This window comes from Oncorhynchus tshawytscha, linkage group LG14 (assembly GCF_018296145.1).
Source record: "Oncorhynchus tshawytscha isolate Ot180627B linkage group LG14, Otsh_v2.0, whole genome shotgun sequence".
NCBI lineage: Eukaryota > Metazoa > Chordata > Actinopteri > Salmoniformes > Salmonidae > Oncorhynchus > Oncorhynchus tshawytscha.
The window spans coordinates 24,141,791-24,165,340 of record NC_056442.1 but is presented as its reverse complement, the minus strand read 5'-3'; the positions used below and the strand labels follow the sequence as shown (position 1 = coordinate 24,165,340).

At 45.4% G+C, this 23,550-nt stretch overlaps 1 protein-coding gene across 3 annotated transcripts in view; it reads right to left on the bottom strand.

Moving 5' to 3' along the window:
* Positions 1 to 14,912: 14,912 nt before the first annotated feature.
* Positions 14,913 to 23,550, bottom strand: part of slc6a4a (solute carrier family 6 member 4a) — a 28,459-nt gene continuing 19,821 nt past the window's right edge. For all 3 annotated transcript variants that reach the window (XM_042297191.1, XM_042297192.1, XM_042297193.1), the window contains exons 7-14: positions 23,291 to 23,394; positions 22,966 to 23,093; positions 22,040 to 22,152; positions 21,394 to 21,525; positions 19,862 to 19,961; positions 19,526 to 19,626; positions 17,939 to 18,106; positions 14,913 to 17,063 (exon numbers count right to left, since the gene is read on the bottom strand). In XM_042297191.1, the coding sequence (XP_042153125.1) occupies positions 16,992 to 17,063; positions 17,939 to 18,106; positions 19,526 to 19,626; positions 19,862 to 19,961; positions 21,394 to 21,525; positions 22,040 to 22,152; positions 22,966 to 23,093; positions 23,291 to 23,394 (918 nt within the window). In that variant the 3' untranslated portion in view covers positions 14,913 to 16,991. The remainder of the gene's footprint in view (positions 17,064 to 17,938; positions 18,107 to 19,525; positions 19,627 to 19,861; positions 19,962 to 21,393; positions 21,526 to 22,039; positions 22,153 to 22,965; positions 23,094 to 23,290; positions 23,395 to 23,550) is intronic.

Here is a 23,550-nt window from a genome sequence, read left to right as displayed (position 1 = left end):
AATAGTCAACAGTCTGAGATAGATACTATATAATGATATTGTATAATGTGTATACTTCTTTAAAATAAGTTGTGGTTCTATATAGAGTCTTGTTTATCCTCTTGGTCATAAGCATGCCGCTGTGTGGATTTGTTGAAGACAGTGTGTGTAGTTTGTCCAGCTGATCACAGTAAATCCCTTTGTTACTGTAAAGCATTTTGTGACAACTGCTGATATAAAAATTATAGCTTCATAAAAGTAATGTGATTTGAAGCCACGCTTGTCTGTGTGTGGCAGGATGCAGAGGTGAATGTGGAGGGGAAGCTGCCGAGTGTCTCTGTAGCCCTGCTGGAGGTAGAGAGCTCTAAGGCAGCGTGAGGATGCCTGGCTGGTTCTCAACAAGATGCCCCAGCCACCCCAGGCCCCTGGGGTCAGTGTCTGGAGATAGTGCTGCCCTTGTCAACGACACATCAACCAATCAATCAATCACACCTGTAGCCCCTCTATGCCCTCCCTCACTCCCTCCCTCACTCACTCACTAATGCCATTTCAGTTTCAACCATATGCGGATCTGAAATGTTACAGTTTCTTATGGTTTTTGGGAGCACAGGAAATTCTTTCAGAACCCTGTTACCTGTTATTTTAGCTATCATCTCTCTCTCATTATAGGATCTCTGACTATCTCTTTTACTGTTGCTCCCTGCTGTAGTTTCTCAGCCATAGAGAGCTGTAGTCCAGTACATGTGCCCAGAGTGGGCGCTCACGGAGGGGTCTACATTTTCAACAAGTCTCAAACCTCTTCACAGTGTTATGGCTCGTTTATCGCCATTCCCATATTGGACCCCCGAGAGCAGGGACGAGCTATTGGAGCGCTGGGTCTCGACACACTCTGAGATTCAAACGACACTCACCTGTTCTCACGCCATGAGATAGACTTCAACCAGGCGAGAGGAATGGCTGCTCCCAGATCTGTTTGTGCTGTCTTACCAACTTACCAACATTTGGCTGACAATGACCACAGGAGTTAGCAAGACAGCACAAAGAGATCTGGGATTATGCAGTATAAAATTCCGGTCGATATTTCCATAAAGCTCAAGGAGTATTCAATGAGGAAGAAAATATCCTAAAAACACCATTCAATAGCTCATTGGCTTTGAATCAGTAATGATATCCTATTTTTGCCCAGGGGGTGAGCAGTGAATTCAGCAGAGCTCTCCAGTATGTAGGGATTCGCTGCAGCATACTGCACATTGTGGAGAGCGCCTCACTCTGGCTACACAGCAGAGTCTCTGCCATTCACAGTACCACCACCTATCTGATGGAGCCTTCAGATGGACAGAATACGGTGACATCAATCCAATACAGGCTACTTTGTATACACAGCATTCATACACTAAATTAACCATTTAAACAGACATATCACCCCAGCATTAGCTTAACCACAAGTTCAGGTACACAGAAGTTACCAAATAGGATATCAAACCAACTTTAAGTAGGCTAATGAGCGCCATTTACAGGGCAGTGACTACTCTCTGAGGAAGATGATGGTGATGGAGGGTGGTTCTAGTCGCACCCATTGGCTCTCCCCTCCTCCTTCCTTATGCCGCTCAGATCACTTCTCCAGGTAAATCACTGTTTTAGTCTGTAATGAATGGCTTTGCTAGTACTGCAATGCAATGCCAAACCACTGTAATGACACATTGATCTACCAGCCTATGACAGTCTATGGGACTACTGTGATTGTCCTCATCCAGTGTCCACATGAAGTTCTAGCCTGATACTAAAACATGACAATGATCATAGGAGTTGGCAAAACAGCACAAACAGATCTGGGATCAGGCTAATGTAGATCTACCTGTTCCAGTGCTGTGACATTGGGCACTATGTGTTGTTTGGGGCGTACAGACGGGTGCTCCCTGTGAGGGACACAGCTGGATGGGCCCTGGGAGTGCTGGGCATGGAGTTAGAAACCCTCTCACCGGGCCACCAGGGGGGGCTGTAGCCTCACGAGCGCATGGACCTGTCTGCTGCTGTGGCTGCCTGTGTTCAGCTGCATAGAGCGAGCACTGAGTGGAGCAGGCAACACACACTGCTGGGTGAGAGGCATCAAATCAAATGTATTATTATAGCCCTTCTTACATCAGCTGATATCTCAAAGTGCTGTACAGAAACCCGGCCTAAAACACCAAACAGCAAGCAACGCAGGTGTAGAAGCACGGTGGCTAGGAAAAACTCCCTAGAAAGGCCAAAACCTAGGAAGAAACCTAGAGAGGAACCAGGCTATGAGGGGTGGCCAGCCCTCTTCTGGCTGTGTCGAGTGGAGATTTTTACAGAACATGGCCAAGATGTTCAAATGTTCATAAATGACCAGCAGGGTCAAATAATAATAACCACAGTAGTTGTCGAGGGTGCAACAGGTCAGCACCTCTGGAGTAAATGTCAGTTGGCTTTTCATAGCTGATCATTAGGAGTATCTCTACCGCTCCTGCTGTCTCTAGAGAGTTGTGGGACAGGTAGCACGTCTGGTGAACAGGACCAGGCATGGAGGTAGGGGAAAGGTAAGAGGCCAAACTAGAAAACAGTAGAACCATACTGATTATTATTGGTCATACAACATACATACAGTACATATTACATACACTCCTGCAGTTTTTTATGGAACTAGTAGCCGTACACAAAAGTTTAATTACCAAGACTTGCCAGAAAATTGGCTAATTAATTAATTGCTCATCTAAGACAATATTTATCTTCTGCAGAGACGGAGGCCCTGGGAGGGGAGCGGCGGGCGTCCATCTTGTTCCTATGTTTCACGCTGGAGCACCTGCGCCATCGCTGTCTGTCCTGACTGGACCAACCAATTGTAGCGGAGCTCCATAGCTCCCAGGATACACCTCACCACCTCTCTGTCAGTCAAGGTGTGAAGGTGGTGCTTCTACTGCAGACAATTGGGGCCAAATTAAGAAGGTGGGAATTTCACTAGGTTTGAATGCAGGCTTGTCTCTGTTTGCGTAATGGGAGACCATGGCCCTATTCTGAGAGCCTACATACATCTTCATTAATCGTAGATCACCAACTGAACAGACTGACTTGTAAAAATAATAATGAGAAACGATTTATCTTGCAAGGTGATTTGGAGATCAGTCAGTCTGCAGTAGCCGACTGCAATGTAGGTGAACTCAAACATGACCAATATGCTTTTAATAGGCCTACTTGATACATCACGAGGATGTATGAGGATTGTCTTCCAATGACCTTCGACCTTTCGCATCAGATGGTGAGCACTGACCTGGGCCACATGCTGGCCAGGTTTGACTCCTTAGCCAGGGCAGTGAGAGTGGACAGGGAGCTGGTCCACAGCTGCATAGCAGGTAGGCCTACAGCAATGGACCAATCTCTGAGGGACGCGCTCCGGGATGAGATTTCCCATATATACAAATCTAGGATCAGCTTCCCCTACCCTGATTCTAACCTTAACCATCACTTTGGAATATACAAAACTGACCCCAAATCAGTGTCCTGGGGAAACTTCACCGGTTCACCCTACAGTTGCAGCCTGGTCTCATAGACTAGACAAAACATAGTAAATGACAATCAGGAACACTCAAATTAGTATGATATGTTACTTTTGGTATGGTTACATGAGACAGAAGGGAGGGTGATTGGTCAGGGTTGCGTGTTCACATCTCATCATGGACAACTTTAGTATTTTATCTAATTAGCAACTTTGCAACTACTTACTACTTTTTACCTACTTTTCAACTACTTAGCATGTAAGCTTACCCTTACCCTAACCTTAATCCTTTAACCTAACTCCTAACCTTAACCCTAACCTCAACTCCTAACCCCAATCCTAGCTAACATAAGCCACCCAGCTAACATTAGCATTTGCCACCTAGCTAACGTTAGCCACAACAATTGCAATTCATAACATATCATACAAATTGTGATAAAGAACAAACCATATGAATTGCAATTAGTAAAACACAATATACAAAATGTATGATGGACATCTCCAAATGAATACATACCATACCAAAAGCAACATATCATACTAATTTGACTGTCCCAGATGTTCAATTACTATGTTATGTACTCAGGTTGACACCTGAGTGAGCTGTAACATAAACAAAACCAGCTTCAGATTTGATCATGAATAAGCAGAATGACGCCTTGAGTATCGTTTTGCTAATTCATTCGGTTTTCTCTCTCTCATTTGCACATCATGTCAATGATATCATGTCACCGGGTGGGACTGTGGGTCAATTAACCTTGTCAGAGTGAGCGCCCTGAATCTAATTTGTGAGCTAGGCAGGCTACTGCCTGGGAAGGTCTCCCACTCAGAAGTACGAGATGGGGAGGGGGCGGGGGTAGGTTGACCTCAGGGAGCCATACAAGCTAGAACCGCCACTGTTAATAGTAATATATACATGTTAACAAGAGTAATAGTGACCAGTAGCACGATAAGTAGATACAGTGCCTTCAGAAAGTATTCACACCCCTTGTCTTTTTCCACATTTTGTATTGTTACAGCCTGAATTAAACATGTATTACCCTATAATGTCAAAGTGTAATTATGTTTTTTAATGTTTTTATTTTATTTTTTACAAATGTATAAAAAATGGAAAGCTAAAATGTCTTGAATCATTAAGTATTCAACACCTTTGTTATGGCCTAAATAAGTTCAGGAGTAAAAAATGTGTTTAACAAGTCATATAATAAGTTGCATGTACTCGCTCTGTGTGCAATAATATAGTTTAACATGATTTTTAATGACTACCTCATCTCGGTACCCCACATATACAATTATCTGTAATTATCTCTAAGTTACAGTTTTGACTTAAAACTACTTGAAAATCTAGGACAAGACCTGAAAATTGTTGTCTAGCAATGATCAACACCCGATTTGACAAGGCTTCAAGAATTCTGAAAAGAGCTCTAAGAGACCTACCCAGAAAGACTCACAGCTGTAATCGCTGCCAAAGGTGCTTCTACACAGTATGGACTCAGGGGTGTGAATACTTATGTAAATGAGATATTTCTGTGTTTCATTTTCAATAAATGTGCAACAATTTCTAAAAACAGGTTTTCACTTTGTCATTATGAGGTATTGTGTGTAGATGGGTGAATTATTATAATGTTTTTTATCCATTTTGAATTCAGACTATAACACCACAAAATGTGTAATACGTCAAGGAGTAGGAATACTTTCTGAAGGCACTGTAAATACTAACGGCAATAAATAATCAGCAGGTAGCCTAACGGTTAATGCGTTGGGCCAGTAACTGAAAGGTTGTTGGTTTGAATCACCGAGCTGACTCGGTGTAAAATCTGTTCATGTGCCCTTGAGCAAGGCACTTAACCATAATTGCTCATTTAAGTCGCTCTGGATACGACTCAAACGTAAGTGTACTCAATGGAGAGCAGTTTAATGGACTAATAAATCTAATCAATTATCATTTTAGCAGCAACGTAGGTTGTGTCTGAGTGGGTGGAAACCTGTGGATGGGCATAGAGTCAGTGTGGATAGTCTGTGGGAGAGGAGCAGTAGTTGGCCATTTAACAGTCTTATGGCCAGGGGATAGAAGCTGTTTTGGAGTTTGTTTGTCTGAGCCTTGATGCACCGTTACCGCCTCCCGGACGGGAGCACGGAGAACAGTCCATGTCCTAGATGGACTTTCTCAGACACCGCATTCTCAGACACCGCCTGGCATGTAGGTCCTGGATGGCTGGGAGCTCGCCCCCGGTGATGTGCTGGGCCGTCCGCACCACGCTCTGTACGGGAGCACTGAGAACAGTCCATGTCCTAGGTGGACTTTCTCAGACAATGCCTGGCATGTAAGTCCTGGATGGCTGGGAGCTCACCCGGTGATGTGCTGGGCCATCCGCACCACGCGCTGTAGGGCCTTCCGGTTGCGGCGCTGTAGTTGCCATACCAGATGGGGAGATACAACCAGTCAGTCATGCTCTCAATGGTGCAGCTGTAAAACTTCCTGAGGATCTGAGGGGCCAAATCATTTCAGCCTCCCGCTAATAAGGGTAAAAAAAAGCCTATAGCATTCTCAACACATACTGTACATGTAGGTGATCAACTTACTCTATCCCTCCCTCTTCCTTTCTTTGCTTGACAAACTTAAGAGCTGAGACCTCTGGCAAACAAGCAGCATTGTATTGGCATAGTTACTTTACTACAGTGCCAGTATTTGAACAAGCTCCCTGGTGATGTTCTCCCAATCAAAAGGCAGAGTTTTGATCAGAGGTCATTGCAGATTGCCAATGTTTCATGAAACCTACAATAGCAAAAATACACATACTTTTAAGAATGTATGTTTTGACATTTACACTTTGAGAACATTTTGGGACTGAACACTTTGATCATGAGGTGCTTGCAATTTTCTGTTTGCTTTGCTGTTATCATTTAGTTGATGTACTTACAGCCCCCAGGTTATATGTGCAGGAAACAGGTCCGGCTATAACAGGTCCGGCTATAATTAATGAACGAAAAGGTAGTTAATCGTAGATATGAATGCAAATCTCTCCAAAGTATTGAGAAATGATTGGCTTTAATCAAGCTACTGTTTTAGAGCCATAGACTGCCTCAAGTCATAAAGCCCAATCCCACATAAGGCATTTCTCACTCTCTCTCTATCCCCGTCTCTCTCTCTCTCTCTCCACTCCTCTCTCTCCCCCCTCTCTCTCTATCTCACTCTTTCTCTCTCTCCCTCACTCCCTCACACCTTTAATGAAAAAGCAGATAAGGGGAAGTTCTTGGCATTCTGGAAACAATAATATGAACTGTGGATGGAGGATTGAGGAAGCAGCAGCAGAAGAGGAGAGGAGAGGGGGACGTGTGTGGAGATAAGATTGCATTCTCAGTGTGCTAAAATGAGTTCATTAGGCAAGCGGTGGGTCTGAGAACCAAGCCGTGGCCTGATAAAGGGAATGGTGGTGGGAGAAAAAAGGTTTCATTTCCTGCCTTCACAGCTCCGACATATCAGGGAGGATCTAGAAGAGCCAGGGCCGGGTATAGCAGCACCAGAGGAGAGGCACCAGGAAACAGAAGAGAGAGGGAGGGAGAGAGAGAGAGAGAAAGATACCAGGATTCACAAAGCAATCAAATAGATCAAAATGAAAAAAATATCACTCATTGGAAAGGGAGTGAGGAGAATCACATGTCAAACAAGCCTATACATCTTGTATTTTAGTGAGAACAAGGGCTATCGTGTCAAGTATTGCCAAGAGGGGGCTGTCAAATTAACATATCACATCAAATCAAATTGTATTGGTCACATACACGTGTTTAGTAGATGTTATTGCGGGTGTAGCGAAATGCTTGTGTTTCTAGCTCCAACAGTGCAGTAATATCTAACAAGTAATATCTAACAATTTCACAAAAACACACACAAATCCAAAGTAAAGGAATGGAATTAAGAATATATAAATATTTGAATGAGCAATGTCGGAGCGGCATAAACTTAAACACAGTAGAATAGAATATAATATAATACAGTATATACATATGAGGTGAGTAATGCAAAATATGTAAACATTATTAACGTGACCAGTGATTTCAAGTCTATGTATATACAGTGCCTTGCGAAAGTATTCGGCCCCCTTGAACTTTGCAACCTTTTGCCACATTTCAGCCTTCAAACATAAAGATATAAAACTGTATTTTTTTGTGAAGAATCAACAACAAGTGGGACACAATCATGAAGTGGAATGACATTTATTGGATATTTCAAACTTTTTTAACAAATCAAAAACTGAAAAATTGGGCGTGCAAAATTATTCAGCCCCCTTAAGTTAATACTTTGTAGCGCCACCTTTTGCTGCGATTACAGCTGTAAGTCGCTTGGGGTATGTCTCTATCAGTTTTGCACATCGAGAGACTGACATTTTTTCCCATTCCTCCTTGCAAAACAGCTCAAGCTCAGTGAGGTTGGATGGAGAGCATTTGTGAACAGCAGTTTTCAGTTCTTTCCACAGATTCTCGATTGGATTCAGGTCTGGACTTTGACTTGGCCATTCTAACACCTGGATATGTTTATTTTTGAACCATTCCATTGTAGATTTTGCTTTATGTTTTGGATCATTGTCTTGTTGGAAGACAAATCTCTGTCCCAGTCTCAGGTCTTTTGCAGACTCCATCAGTCTTCCAGAATGGTCCTGTATTTGGCTCCATCCATCTTCCCATCAATTTGAACCATCTTCCCTGTCCCTGCTGAAGAAAAGCAGGCCCAAACTATGATGCTGCCACCACCATGTTTGACAGTGGGGATGGTGTGTTCAGGGTGATGAGCTGTCTTGCTTTTACGCCAAACATAACGTTTTGCATTGTTGCCAAAAAGTTCAATTTTTGTTTCATCTGACCAGAGCACCTTCTTCCACATGTTTGGTGTGTCTCCCAGGTGGCTTGTGGCAAACTTTAAACGACACAATTTATGGATATCTTTAAGAAATGGCTTTCTTCTTGCCACTCTTCCATAAAGGCCAGATTTGTGCAATATACGACTGATTGTTGTCCTATGGACAGAGTCTCCCACCTCAGCTGTAGATCTCTGCAGTTCATCCAGAGTGATCATGGGCCTCTTGGTTGCATCTCTGATCAGTCTTCTCCTTGTATGAGCTGAAAGTTTAGAGGGATGGCCAGGTCTTGGTAGATTTGCAGCGGTCTGATACTGCTTCCATTTCAATATTATCGCTTGCACAGTGCTCCTTGGGATGTTTAAAGCTTGGGAAATCTTTTTGTATCCAAATCCGGCTTTAAACTTCTTCACAACAGTATCTCGGACCTGCCTGGTGTGTTCCTTGTTCTTCATGATGCTCTCTGCGCTTTTAACGGACCTCTGAGACTATCACAGTGCAGGTGCATTTATACGGAGACTTGATTACACACAGGTGGATTGTATTTATCATCATTAGTCATTTAGGTCAACATTGGATCATTCAGAGATCCTCACTGAACTTCTGGAGAGAGTTTGCTGCACTGAAAGTAAAGGGGCTGAATAATTTTGCACGCCCAATTTTTCAGTTTTTGATTTGTTAAAAAAGTTTGAAATATCCAATAAATGTCGTTCCACTTCATGATTGTGTCCCACTTGTTGTTGATTCTTCACAAAAAAATACAGTTTTATATCTTTATGTTTGAAGCCTGAAATGTGGCAAAAGGTCACAAAGTTCAAGGGGGGCGAATACTTTCGCAAGGCACTGTAGGGCAGCCGCCTTTAAGGTGCTACTGATGGCTATTTAACAGTCTGATGGCCTTGAGATAGAAGCTGTTTTTCCATCTCTCGGTCCCAGCTTTGATGCACCTGTACTGACCTCGCCTTCTGGATGATAGCTGGGTGTACCGGCTTCGGTAGTTGTTGTCCCTGATGATCTTTTTGGCCTTCCTGTGACATCGGGTGCTGTAGGTGTCCTGGAGGGCAGTTAGTTTGCCCCTCTGGAGAGGGTGGGTGGTGCAGTTGCCGTACCAGGCACAGGCATTGATACAGCCCGACAGGGAGCTCTCAATTGTGCATCTGTAAAAGTTTGTGAGGTTTTTAGGTTCCAAGCCAAATTTCTTCTGCCTCCTGAGGTTGAAGAGGCGCTGTTGCGCCTTCTTCACCACACTGTCTGTGTGGGTGAACAATTTCAGTTTATCAGTGATGTGTACGCCGAGGAACTTGAAGCTTTCCACCTTCTCCATTGCGGTCCCGTCGATGTGGATAGGGGGGCGCTCCCTCTGCAGTTTCCTGAAGTCCACGATCAGCTCCTTTGTTTTTTTGAGTGAGAGGTTATTTTCCTGGCACCACACTCCTCACCTTCTTCATGTAGGCTGTCTCATTATTGTTGGTAATCAGGCCTACTACCGTTGTGTTGTCTGCAAACTTGATGATTGAGTTGGAGGCGTGCATGGCCACGCAGTCATGGGTGAACAGGGAGTACAGGAGGGGGCTGAGCACACACCCTTGTGGGGCCCCTGTGTTGAGGATCAGAGAAGTGGAGCTGTTGTCTCCTACCTTCACCACCTGGAGGCGGCCCGACAGGAAGTCCAGGACCCAGTTGCACAGGTCGGGGTTGAGACCCATGGGCTCCGAGCTTAATGATGAACTTGGAGGGTACTAATGGTGTTGAATGCTGAGCTATAGTCAATGAACAGCATTCTTACTTAGGCATTCCTCTTGTCCAGATGGGATAGGGCAGTGTGCGGTGCGATAGCATAGTCTTCGGATCTATTGGGGTGGTAAGCAAATTGAAGTGGGTCTAGGGTGTCAGGTAAGGTAGAGGTGATATGATCCTTGACTAGTCTCTCAAAGCACTTCATGATGACAGAAGTGAGTGCTTCTATTACCTTTGATTTCTTGGGTATGGGAACAATGGTGGACATCTTGAAGCAAGTGGGGACAGCAGACTGGGATAGGGAGAGATTGAATATGTCCGTAAACACTCCAGTCAGCTGGTCTCCACATGCTCTGAGGACGTGGCTAGGGATGCCGTCTGGGCCGGCAGCCTTGCGAGGGTTAACATGCTTAAATGTCTTGCTCATGTCGGCCATGGAGAAGGAGAGCCCACAGTCCTTGGTAGCGGGCCGCGTGGGTGGCACTGTGTTATCCTCAAAGCGGGCGAAGAAGGTGTTTTAGCTTGTCTGGAAGCAAGACGTCAGGTGCCCGCGACCTGGCTGGTTTTCCCTTAGTAGTCCGTAATTGTCTGTAGGCCCTGCCACATAAGTCTTGTGTCTGAGCCGTTGTAATCGCAACTCTGCTTTGTCTCTATGCTGATGTTTTGCCTGTTTGATTGCCTTACGGAGGGAATAACTACACTGTCTGTATTTGGCCATATTCCCAGTAACATTGCCATGGTTAAATGCTGTGGTTTGCACTTTCAGTTTTTCTATCCACGGTTTCTGGTTATGGTAGGTTTTAATAGTCACCGTGGGTACAACATCTCCTATACACTTCTTGATAAACTCAGTCATCGTATCAATCAACGTTATTCTCAGAGACTACCCGGAACATGTCCCAGTCCGCGTGATCAAAACAATCTTGAAGCGTGGATTACGTTTGGTCAGACCAGTGTTGAATAGTCCTTAGCACGGGTACTTCCTGTTTGAGTCTCTGCCTATAGGAAGGGCGGCGCAAAATGGAGTTGTGATCAGATTTGCCAAAGGAGGGCGGGGGAGGGCCTTGTAGGCATCCCGGAAGTTGGAGTAGCAGTGGTCGAGTGTTTTAGCAGCGCGAGTACTACAGTCAATGTGTTGATAGAACTTCGGTAGCGTTTTCCTCAAATTTGCTTTGGTAAAATCCCCAGCTACAATAAATGCGGCCTCAGGATATGTGGTTTCCAGGTTGCATAAAGTCCAGTGTTCTCTGAGGGCCGTCGTGGTATTGGCTTGAGGGGGAATATACATGGCTGTGACTATAACTGAAGAGAATTCTCTTGGGAGGTAATATGGTCAGCATTTGAATGTGAGGTATTCTAGGTCGGGTGAACAAAAGGACTTAAGTTCCTGTATGTTATCACAATCACACCATGAGCAGTTAATCGTGAAACATACACCCCCGCCCTTCTACTTCCTGAAGATATTTATTCCTGTCTGCGCGATGAACAGAGAACCCAACTGGCTGAACGGACTCAGACAGTATAACCCGACAGAGCCCTGTTTCCATATATAAAAACAGCAGGAGAGTGTCTGGCAGCCTTGTTCATGGGCCAAAGTAAAAGGTTTTAAATGAAGACACTGATACAGTGGAGAAGACATCACAATGAAAAAGTCCAAATAAAGAAAGAGAGAGAAATAAGATTATGAGAGGAAGGTATAGATAGAGGGACAGATGCAGAGATGGAAAGTGAGTAGAGGGGCAGGGAGGTGGTATGGTGTTTAATATAGATTCAATTTTTATAATGCCAGACATCTAAATAGGAAGCTTCAATCACTTAGGGGATTGGAGCCCAGAGGAAATTGCCACACCAAAATATACAGAGAGAAGAGCCCAGGAGTTTGTGTGTGTGTGTGTGTAAGTATATGTACGTGGGTGTAGGTTTGTTTGCACACGCTACTGTGTCCTATCCATCTCATTTTGCAAACAGGTTGGTCTGTATCAACTGAAAAAAAGTGTATAGCAATGGGGAGTAGACAGGACATGACTGTGAGTGTCCCTAAGAGCATGTACTTCTGTGGTACAGGGATCAGGAGACACAATCGTAAACTAAAGCCAAACTAACCATAGGGTCATATTTATTAGGTACCCAAATTACTCAAAACATATTGAAACAGGAAGGGACTACCTGATCTTGTCCAATAAAAAACCCTTGTTTTAGTATTCCGTTGCAAAGTGTTTTGCTACGGTGTGCCCTGATTAATAAGACCCAGGACGGACCTCTTAACTCACACACAAAGTAGCCTACATGCATTTCTCTTTGTGTGAGACTTGCACCTCAGATCATGGGCTTACTCACTAAGTACGGGCTCATGTGGCTTGAAACTCAACACTGTGTGTATCTCTGTGTGGTTGACTAAGTGTGTGAACATCACGGAGTGTTTACTGAAGCTAAACGGCTGCAGGATTAAGCCTTGATGACAGAGACCCCGCCCGGGCCTGCAGGCTGCAGCCATCATACATTGCCAGCCCCAGGTCAGGAAGCACCGCAATTTGATTATGCAACCTCAATGGTTCCTCTTTGAACATCATGCTTTGTGACGGACAGACATGCCGTTGTATGTGCTGTATGGTCCTGTAGACCGCAATGGATGATTGAACTTCGCTGCCGATGCTGCGTGAAGCCGCAATCCTTTATTCGTCATTATTCTTCATCAATCAATGGATATATACTTTGTTGAATAGACAGTAAGTATGGCAGATTGCACCTTTAAATTGTATTCCGTAGCTTTTCTCTCGTTCTCTCTACTGTGGTCTTGAACTGCTCTCATTCAGGACAACAGTACAGGGTCTGAGAATAATCAAGCATTATCTTCAAAAGACAAAGCGGCCTATACAAACACTCGGTCATATACAAACAAATCTTATAATCATGTAGTGTGAGCCCTGGAATAGAGGGGAGACAACCGTGAACAAACGAGGGGGAGAGTTTACTAAGGACCAAGGGGTGAGCAACAAGACAGTGTGAGGCCTGTGTGTTTTTACCTAAGAATTCATCTCAGAAAGACAGAAGTCAAATCGTGCGTAATTGCTGGGTAAATAACTAAGTGGGAAGGTGGTATTTACCACATACGACTAGGAAAAATCCACTTGAATGCCGCTTGAACTGGTAAACTCTATCATCCCTGAGCTCCGACTTCGCCCACATGCTGATCTCTGACGTCACACCTACTAAGGAAATTACTTTGATGACAGCATTTTAGGCAGTTAAATGCAACCCCAAAAAATATAATTTGTTTACACGCGTGATAGCTCGGGGCGTAGTCATTACGCTAATTCTTTTGCAAAACGAAAGCAAACGGAATGAAACGAGGAGGGATCTAACTGAATTTGTCCAATAGAAACTCTTGCTTTCGTTGCAAAACTTTTGCAACTATTTGGACTAACAGTTACAGCCTTACACTTTTAGTTAACACAGCTTGTTGGCCACTAGCCAATCAGGGTTTCTCAATGAGTTCAAAGCACAAGAATGCATCCAACTGGCATTTACGACTTCACAACGGGTAATTACCACCTTCCCACTTACGAACGCAGCATTAGAAAAGATACTACCAAAAATATAAACGCAACATGCAACAATTTCAAAGATTTGACTGAGTTACAGTTCATATCAATGTAAATAAATGTATTAGACCTTCATCTATGGATTTCACATGACACCGCACCCACTGGGGAGCACCTCCCCCAGACGATCCCGAGGGTGAAGAAGCCGGATGTGGAGGTCCTGGGCTGACTTGGTTACACGTGGTCTGCTGTTGTGAGGCCGGTTGGACGTACTGCCAAATTCTCTAAAACAACGTTGGAGACGGCTTATGGTGGAGAAATCTCTGGCAACAGCTCTTGTGAACATTCCTGCAGACAGTATGCCAATTGCACGCTTCCTCAAAACTTGAGACATCTGTGGCATTGTGAGTCAAAACTGCACAATTTAGAGTGGCCTTTTATAGTCCACAGCACAAGGTGCACATGTGTAATGATCATGCTATTTAATACATTTCTTGATATGCCACACCTGTCAGGTGGTAAACAAATTTGTGCTCAAAATATGAGAGAAATGTTTTTTGTGTGTACTGTACGGAACATTTCTGGGATCTTTTATTTCAGCTCATGAAACCAACACTTTACATGTTGTGTTTATATTTTTGTTCCACCAGGAGTGGAAGCAGGGCGTTAGTTTCGGCAGAGAGTAAGAAGAGAAAATGTCCATGAAAATAAGACCACAAAGTGAGGAATTTGTGTCAAATTTGGTCAACAAAGAAAGGTATTGCTAATTTGCTACGTGAGGCTTATTTGATTGAATATAAGTTTCATAATGGTTAGGTTGTAAGGAATGCCCTGATTTAAGTGGATGCACGTGGCATTTAGCCAACTTTGAAAAAAAAAAACTTTATATCGAAGTTGTGCCGGTTGTTCACACGCTTATCTGCCCTCTTATTGGCGAGAAAGGTCCCAACTGATCTCGCCTCCTCCCGCCTGCCTTCCATCTTTGAGGACATGCATTTCCATTATTAGAGCGGTCACTCGACAATCTTGTCAATATAATACAAAATCTTTGACCCACCTCTCAATAACTAATTACCCGCCAATCACCCACACCTGTGAGCAATCACTTATCAAGCATTGCTGGTTCTTCAAGCACTTGGAAAATGGTCTGTCTAACTGTGCCCTCAGCCCTAAACTACCTCATTCCTAAAATAATCTCAGAAATGAACTCAATTCAAGAGTTACAATGTTACAAAACATAAAAAACAGTGTTACAAAAGCATTTCGGGGAAAAAAAGCAAGAGGCATAGCTACTCATTTACATCTGAACTTTATTTATCTATTAATTCATATATATTTATATCTTTCTTCTATACAGGTTTATTTCTCAATACAATCTTTTACAGACGCATATAGATCATACATTATGTAGGCTCGAGAGGTACAAGGGAGGGATTTTAACATCATCTTCATGGGATATTTTGGCGAAGTACAAGACGAGAGAAGGTCACTTCACAGACACAAGTTGAAGCACAGGTTACACACATTGACATGCACACACTCACAAAGTCCGACACGGCTACTTCCATTCATAATATACACACGCACACGCTCACACGTACACCAATCCTGAGTTAAAATACTATTTGAAATCCTTTCAAATACTTCAGATTTGATTGCCTGGTTCAATGGAACAAATAGAACAGTCGCAAACCTGCAAACCCCGCCCATCTGGCACTAGGCAGGCTAAAACAAACCCCGCCCATCTGGCACTAGGCAGGCTAAAACAAACCCCGCCCATCTGGCCCTAGGCAGGCCAAACCCCGCCCATCTGGCACTAGGCAGGCTAAAACAAACCCCGCCCATCTGGCCCTAGACAGGCTAAAACAAACCCCGCCCATCTGGCCCTAGGCAGGCTAAAGAAAACACAAAGTATTTGAAAGATAGTATTTGAACCCAGGTCTGAGGCACGCAAAAACATACAGTAATGCATCCAAGAGAGTAGACAGGTATTCACAGAACAAAGAGACATATACCGATACCAAGACTAATACACACGTACATGCCATATTTTTACTCCCAGTCCAACACACAACAGATGATTTGGTAGAGAGTAAAGACAGATACCTGTTTCAGACGCAACCTTGAGGACTGAGCGATGGAGATGAAAATAGTTGTGATCGACATTTGGTTCCCACTATAAGTAATTCACATGTAAATGGTGTTTTACATATTAAGAGACTAAATCAGCATGTCAGTTTTTGGTAAATTACATGAAAGCATACATAGATTTGACAGCAATAATTATTATTTAAAATAAATATATATATGTATATTGCAATAATATAACCCACGACTCCTTCTAATCTGCACAGGGTAGCTTCTCCCCACGTTCCTTCCAATTTTTTCTGACACACACACGCACACACACACACACACACACACACACACACACACACACACACACACACACACACACTCAACATGCCAACACACACACAAACCAGAGCCTTCCATACTGCAACTCAAGAATCCCCCCACATACGACTGGACAAAGCCCTGTGTTCTCTTCTGAACTTGTCTCTATGTTCCCCAACAACCTGGATATGCTTACAGAGCATAATCAGTACTGCAGTGCGTCATACTACACCAACATACAGCGTTTCACCGTGTGGAGACGCTCTGACACACATCAAGGCCTTTCATAGGTTCAGCCATCCCATTCCCATTCAGAAACACTGACAAGCTCCCACCAAGTCATTCTAAAACATGACAACAGCTCACATCTGGAAATACCTGTAGAAATACCGATGGAACATTTGGCTTCATTTAGACATGTAAAAAGATTCCTGGATTTTGCAATCAATGTCCGGCTAAATATCTGAAAGCAGAACTCATGAAACAAGGATCGAAGGTCAAATGAAGCCGTGAGACGTTTGTTTGTGATATAAAAGTGGACCTGACAGAACAGAGACAAGGAAGAGTGCGTGTGTATGTTTATGAATCATACTGAATGGATGGATTCCAATTGTAACAGTACACATGTCATTGTGCTGTGGCATCTAAAACCCTCTGTCGGGTGGTTGAAATGCTCTGACCAGCGTGGGCCAGCATGAAAACAGTGACGCCATTAGCCGCTAACGGTTTAGCTAACAGAATGAGCCAGGAGGGAGATGACGGGATGAGGGGTGGGATGCTGCAGACAGTGTGGCCCGGCACTCCACCTCATCCCTGGGGTCAGTGGGATGGACGGGGTGCCTTAGTGCTGAAGTCTGCTGTGGGTGTTCTGGAGGAGAAGCGGGGGAAGGGACGAACCCTCCCCATCCTGCAGTTGTGCTCTATGTCCAGCAGAGGGGGGTGTAGTCCACCGGGCCTGGTCAGACCACTGGGTCAGACGGCGTGGGTGATGATAATGTCACTGTGAGGCCCACTGGGTACAGGGGTGATGCCCTTCAGGAGACGCTGAGGGATAAGGAAGGGAGGAAGAGAAAAGAGAGGGGTAGGAGGGAACACCGGGGTTATTTCATGTCATCCATTGTAATTGCGTGTTGGGTTCCCCTTGTAACAGTCCAGTTATACTACAAGTTATCTTGTGGAATCACAGAGATCTCTCGTTGTGGTTCTATATTCCGAACAACATGCAAATTGGCACGTTGGCTGTTAGCCTATCCAAGACAGTGTCAAAGCTATCTAGCAAGACCGTCCCTCGCCACTCATAAAATGGGACTTTCCCATGTCTGCTTCTGTTGAAAGTGACTGATTTCTGGTAGCTTGAGCGCAATAAGTAGTGCCTGGTATAACTGCGGCGTAACCTGACAGATCGCTCCTGCTGAGCACTGTCACACAGACTGTGCGCTGTCACACACATCCTGACCTCGCTCTGATCCGTCTGTCCACGATCACTGGCTGCAGCGGCAGGTCAGGCAAACAACGCTCACACACGTAACGCAACCCCCCCCCGCTGACACTGTCTTTCAGTCCCATTGTGCGGTGAGGCACTGGGGCAAACACTGGGCTTACTGGATGACAGGTTTATCAAAGGCAGGGACAGGAGGGAGGAAGGTTCTGTGTGTACCATGCAGTTTGGTGTCAGTCTGTCTGTCTTCTCAAACAAGGGGCTGTTTTCTGGCTTGGCAACGTGACAGTGTGCAGGTCCTCGTGGTGTCTGTCGCTTGTCTATGTTTGCGTGTGTGTCTGGAAGCCGTGGTGGCTTGTATTCCTACTCTCTGCATCTCTCCTTTTGATTGTGCCCTCTGTTAGTAGCCTGGTGATGGCAGGGGGACTGGAGGGGGACTGGAGGGGGAGAGGCCCTCCCCAAGCCCGCTGGAGGCTCTTACCTGTTTAAAGGTCCCTTTGGCAGTGAGCAGGTGGTACACCATGTAGGCTGGTACACAGATGAAGGAGGACACTCCGATGCAGTAGCCCAGAACTGTTGTCCAAGGTGGGTAGACGTAGTCAAACAACTTGACCTCCGGGGGGAACGCCAGGAAACTGACAATGATGAACTGAGGAGAGATGCGACGTAGAGGAAGTGGTGTTTTTCCGAACAGGTACAGTTGAAGTGGGAAGTTTACATACACCTTAGCCTAATAGATTTAAACTCAGTTTTTCACAATTCCTGACATCTAATCCTAGTAAAATTTCCATGTCTGAAATCAGTTAGGATAAAAACTTTATTTTAAGAATGTGAAATGTATTTATTTATTTCACCTTTATTTAACCAGGTAGGCAAGTTGAGAACAAGTTCTCATTTACAAATGTCAGAATAATAGCAGAGAGAATTATTTATTTCAGCTTTTATTTCTTTCATCACATTCCCAGTGGGTCAGAAGTTTACATACACTCAATTAGTATTTGGTAGCATTGCCTTTAAATTGTTTAACTTGGGTCAAACGTTTTGGGTAGCCTTCCACAAGATTCCCACAATAAGTTGGGTGAATTTTGGCCCATTCCTTCTGGAAAGCTGGTGTAACTGAGTCAGGTTTGTAGGCCTCCTTGCTCGCACGCGCTTTTTCAGTTCTGCCCACACATGTTCTATAGGATTGAGGTCAGGGCTTTGTGATGGCCACTCCAATACCTTGACTTTGTTGTCCTTAAGCCCTTTTGCCACAACTTTGTCCATTTGGAAGACACATTTGCGACCAAGTTTTAACTTCCTGACTGATGTCTTGAGATGTTGCTTCAATATACCCACATAATCTTCCTCCCTCATGAAGCCATCTATTTTGTGAAGTGCACTAGTCCCTCCTGCAGCAACTTCACAAGATACATTGCTGTTGTTCTGGGATTGATTTGCACTTTTCGCACCAAAGTACATTCATCTCTAGGAGACAGAACGTGTCTCCTTCCTGAGCGGTATGATGGCTTCGCTGTCCCATGGTGTTTATACTTGCGTACTATTGTTTGTACAGTGGTACAGTCAGGTATTTGGAAATTGCTCCCAAGGATGAACCAGACTTGTGGAGGTCTGCAATTATTTTTCTAAGGTCTTGGCTGATTTCTTTTGATTTTCCCATGATGTCAAGCAAAGAGGCACTGAGTTTGAAGGTAGGCCTTGAAATACATCCACAGGTACACCTCCAACTGACTCAAATTATGTCAATTTGAAGCTTCTAAAGCCATGACATCATTTTCTGGAATTTTCCAAGCTGTTTTAAGGCACAGTCAACTTGTGTATGTAAACTTCTGACCCACTGGAATTGTGATACAGTGAATTATAAGTGAAATAATCTGTAAACAATTGTTGTAAAAATGACTCGTGTCAAGCACAAAGTAGATGTCCTAACCAACTTGCCAAAACTATAGTTTGTTAACAAGAAATTTGTGGAGTGGTTGAAAAATGAGTTTTAATGACTCCAACCTAAGTGTATGTAAACTTCCGACATCAACTGTATGTACAGCCGGTGTGTGTGTGTGTGCCTCACCAGTAGGAATATTGGGCAGATGGCCACCCAGCACACCCTCCAGAACAATCCAGGAGAGAAGCCCAGCATCATATGGACATCAGCACAGAAACGACTCGTGCCTGAAAATGGACACAAAGACACAGAATGAAACACATGCACACACACTTTAGTGTCTCAATATGGAATCGCCTTATCCATCCATCCATTGTTTTATTGTCCCAAATGAGACATGTCAAGTGCAGTCAGGTTACAAACCAATCACAAACACACATCAATTAAATCAAAAATTAAAAAGCTGATTCCAAAGAATGTCAGACTATGTGGGCCTTGTCAGCAACATCATTGTCAGTTTACCGTAGAACCAGGAAACGGCGATGACTTCTAGGAAGACCACAGTGATGACAGCAGGTCCCGTGGCGTACTCCTCAAACAGTTTCACCACAAACGCACCTCCCTAAAACAGAGTTCCAGAGAAATGCATGGGTGTTGGGAAGAAAGCTATATAGACTATAGAGACATTTCTACAGTATATACCACTGATGTTCCAGCTTATTTTCGACTTATTTCCCGACAGCATTGCTTCATGCCATTCAGGAGATTCTGGACACTGCTAAATAACCAGAAAAAAACAGATTGGATGAAAGTATAATAACCTGGGTAATGAGCCAAGGGGACTGAGGCTGGGTGGAGTGGGACTGAGGCTGGCTGGAGTGGGACTGAGGCTGGGTGGTGGAGTGGGACTGAGGCTGGGTGGAGTGGACTGAGGCTGGGACTGAGGCTGAGTGGAGTGGGACTGAGGCTGGCTGGAGTGGGACTGAGGCTGGGCTGGAGTGGGACTGAGGCTGGGTGGAGTGGGACTGAGGCTGAGGCTGGAGTGGGACTGAGGCTGAGTGGGAGAGGCTGGGACTGAGGCTGGCTGGAGTGGGACTGAGGCTGGGTGGAGTGGGACTGAGGCTGGGTGGGGACTGAGGCTGGGTGGAGTGGGACTGAGGCTGGGTGGAGTGGGACTGAGGCTGGCTGGAGTGGGACTGAGGCTGGCTGGGCTGGGGACTGAGGCTGGGTGGACTGAGGCTGGGTGGAGTGGGACTGAGGCTGGGTGGAGTGGGACTGAGGCTGAGGGGACTGAGGCTGGGTGGAGGGGACTGAGGCTGGCTGGAGGGGACTGAGGCTGGGTGGAGTGGGACTGGGTGGAGTGGGACTGAGGCTGGGTGGAGTGGGACTGAGGCTGGGTGGGAGGGGACTGAGGCTGGGTGGAGTGGGACCGAGGCTGGGTGGAGTGGGACCGAGGCTGGCTGGAGTGGGACCGAGGCTGGCTGGAGTGGGACCGAGGCTGGCTGGAGTGGGACCGAGGCTGGTGGAGTGGAACCGAGGCTGGCTGGAGTGGGACCGAGGCTGGGTGGAGTGGGACCGAGGCTGGCTGGAATGGGATCGAGGCTGGCTGGAGTGGGACCGAGGCTGGGTGGAGTGGGACTGGCTGGGCCTGGCTGGAGTGGGACCGAGGCTGGGTGGAGTGGGACCGAGGCTGGCTGTGGGATCGAGGCTGGCTGGAGTGGGACCGAGGCTGGCTGGAGTGGGACTGAGGCTGGGTGGGAGTGGGACTCAGGCTGGGTGGGAGTGGGACTGAGGCTGGGTGGGAGTGGGACTGAGGCTCAGTGGGAGTGGGACCGAGGCTGGCTGGAGTGGGACCGAGACTGGGTGGGAGTGGGACCGAGACTGGGTGGGAGTGGGACCGAGGCAGGGTGGGAGTGGGACAGAGGCTGGGTGGGAGTGGGACTGAGGCTAGGTGGGAGTGGGACTGAGGCTGGGTGGGAGTGGGACTGAGGCTGAGTGGGACTGAGGCTAGGTGGAGTGGGACCGAGGCTAGGTAGAGTGGAGAGGAGACTCACGTAGGTGAGGGTGGAGAGCGCTCCCAGGTAACAGACACACACCAGGCCCAGGACAAACCACTCCCTCCTCCTAGACAACAACTGGGGGAACTCATCCAGCATGGCTGTGATCACCCCCTCCAGACCGGCAAACTACACAGGAAGACAAGAAGGGAGAGACATTAAACTGAAATTAAATTGAGAGAGTCAGTAGAGGAGTAACTCAGAGGAGAAAGGGTGAGAGAAAAGGAGAGACAGGTGGAGAGTGATGAGTGAGAGAGAGATGCTCACGAGAGAGGAAAATAATAATTGCGCAGCTATAGAAGATCACAAAAAAACAGGCAAACTCAGACAGAAAGATCCTCAGACACAAACTGTTCCTTCAGCATCAGTTCTGTTGACAGTAACCCCCCTAGTAAGCTCAGAGCCTGATTGGATGAATACACACTCAACACAACCTGAGAGCCTGGATTAAATGAATTAGCACACATAGCAGAAGTACATTTATGTAAGAACGGAGAACTGATCAAAAACAGACAATCAATTTGAGAACCAGTAATTCTGTGAGATTACCACGCCCTTATGCATGTGTGTGCGTGCGCATTTGTACATGTGTATTCATCTGTGCTTGCACACGTGTGTCTGTGTGTGTGTGTGTGCCACTGACCGTGCTGTCCAGCCCCAGCATGATGATCATGAGGAAGAAGATAATGGCGAAGAAGGTGGCAGCGGGCATGTTGGCGATGGCTTCAGCATAGATGATGAACAGCAGACTGGGACCTGGCAGAAGAGACAGACAATCAACATATTAGGAAAGGGAACACACACACACACACACACGGTGGAAATGTGGCATCTTAACTGTCCTCTTTCATGTTTGAAAGCACCTAAGGGATCGTAATTATTTCCATACGGGCCCCTGAGGCTTTTACATGTGGTGTTGGGCCTTTATCAAAAAGGAATAGTGGGAAATTAGTCCTGTCTTGATGTATGCAAATGTAACTAGAACCGTAGCAGAGAATTTGTTTTGACCGTGTGTCTTACGTTAGGATTCTCCACAGTCTGGTCTGTACTCACTTGCCTGTCTGAATTCAGATAACCTGTGAACTATCTGGGCCTGTATTTCTCAAGTGTCTCAGAGTAGGAGAGCTGATCTAGGATCAGTTTTCCATTAAAGGTCCAACGCAATATCAAATCATTTCTGGGTAACAGTAAAGTACCTTACTGAAATTATTTTTAATTCAAATGGTCAAAATTATTCCTAGCAAAGAGAAATTTCTCAAGCAAAAATGTAGCGAGGACTGTCTGGGAGTGTTCTGAATAGGGAGGGGAAAACTGAAAAGTAGCTGTTATTGGTAGAGAGGTTTGGAACTCTCTTTCTTATTGGTCAATACAAACACAGGAAAATCACGTTTTTCACTGCACTGGGCCTTTTTAGATCATATTGTATAAGATTACAAGGGAAGGGGAGGACACCTGATCCTAGATCAGCACTCTGAGACGCTTTGTGAATATGGGCCCTGATGTAAAAATAAATAAATCCTACAACAACTGCTGGATATGAAAAATAGATTATGGATTTGATTGATTTACCAGCATCCTTGGCTACGGTCTCCACACCTATTTTGCGCATCTCAGCCATGTAGCCGAGCACGGTAAAGATGACAAACCCAGAGAGGAAACTGGTCAGGCAGTTCACAGAGCTGGTCAGCAACGCATCCCTGAGATAAGGGGAGAGGGGGGGAAAGGAGGGAGGAAGTGAGAGAGGGGTAGAGAGCAAGGGCAGAGTGAGGGGGAGAGATAGAGAAAGAAAGAGGGGATGAAGAGGGAGATAAGAGAAGAAAGAGAGGGAAAGAAACATCCCATATGGGCAGGTTCATCAATAGATTGTACTGTATCAAGAGAAATGGAGACTCACTTGTAACAGTTGTTGTGAAAGGGGTTGTAGCTGGCAAAGGCCAGGAGAACCCCGAAACCTGGCCCCAGAGAGAAGAAGATCTGAGCTGCAGCATCAATCCATACCTGGAGGGAGAGAGAGAGAGAGAGAGAGAGAGAGGTGGATAAGAAAGCGGGAAGCAGACAAACTAGGTATTAGGAAAACATCAGGCAGTATGACTCGGTGCCAGTGTGTTGTATGATGACAAAGGATTGGCTGTAAACCTAAACAAATAGTGGGCC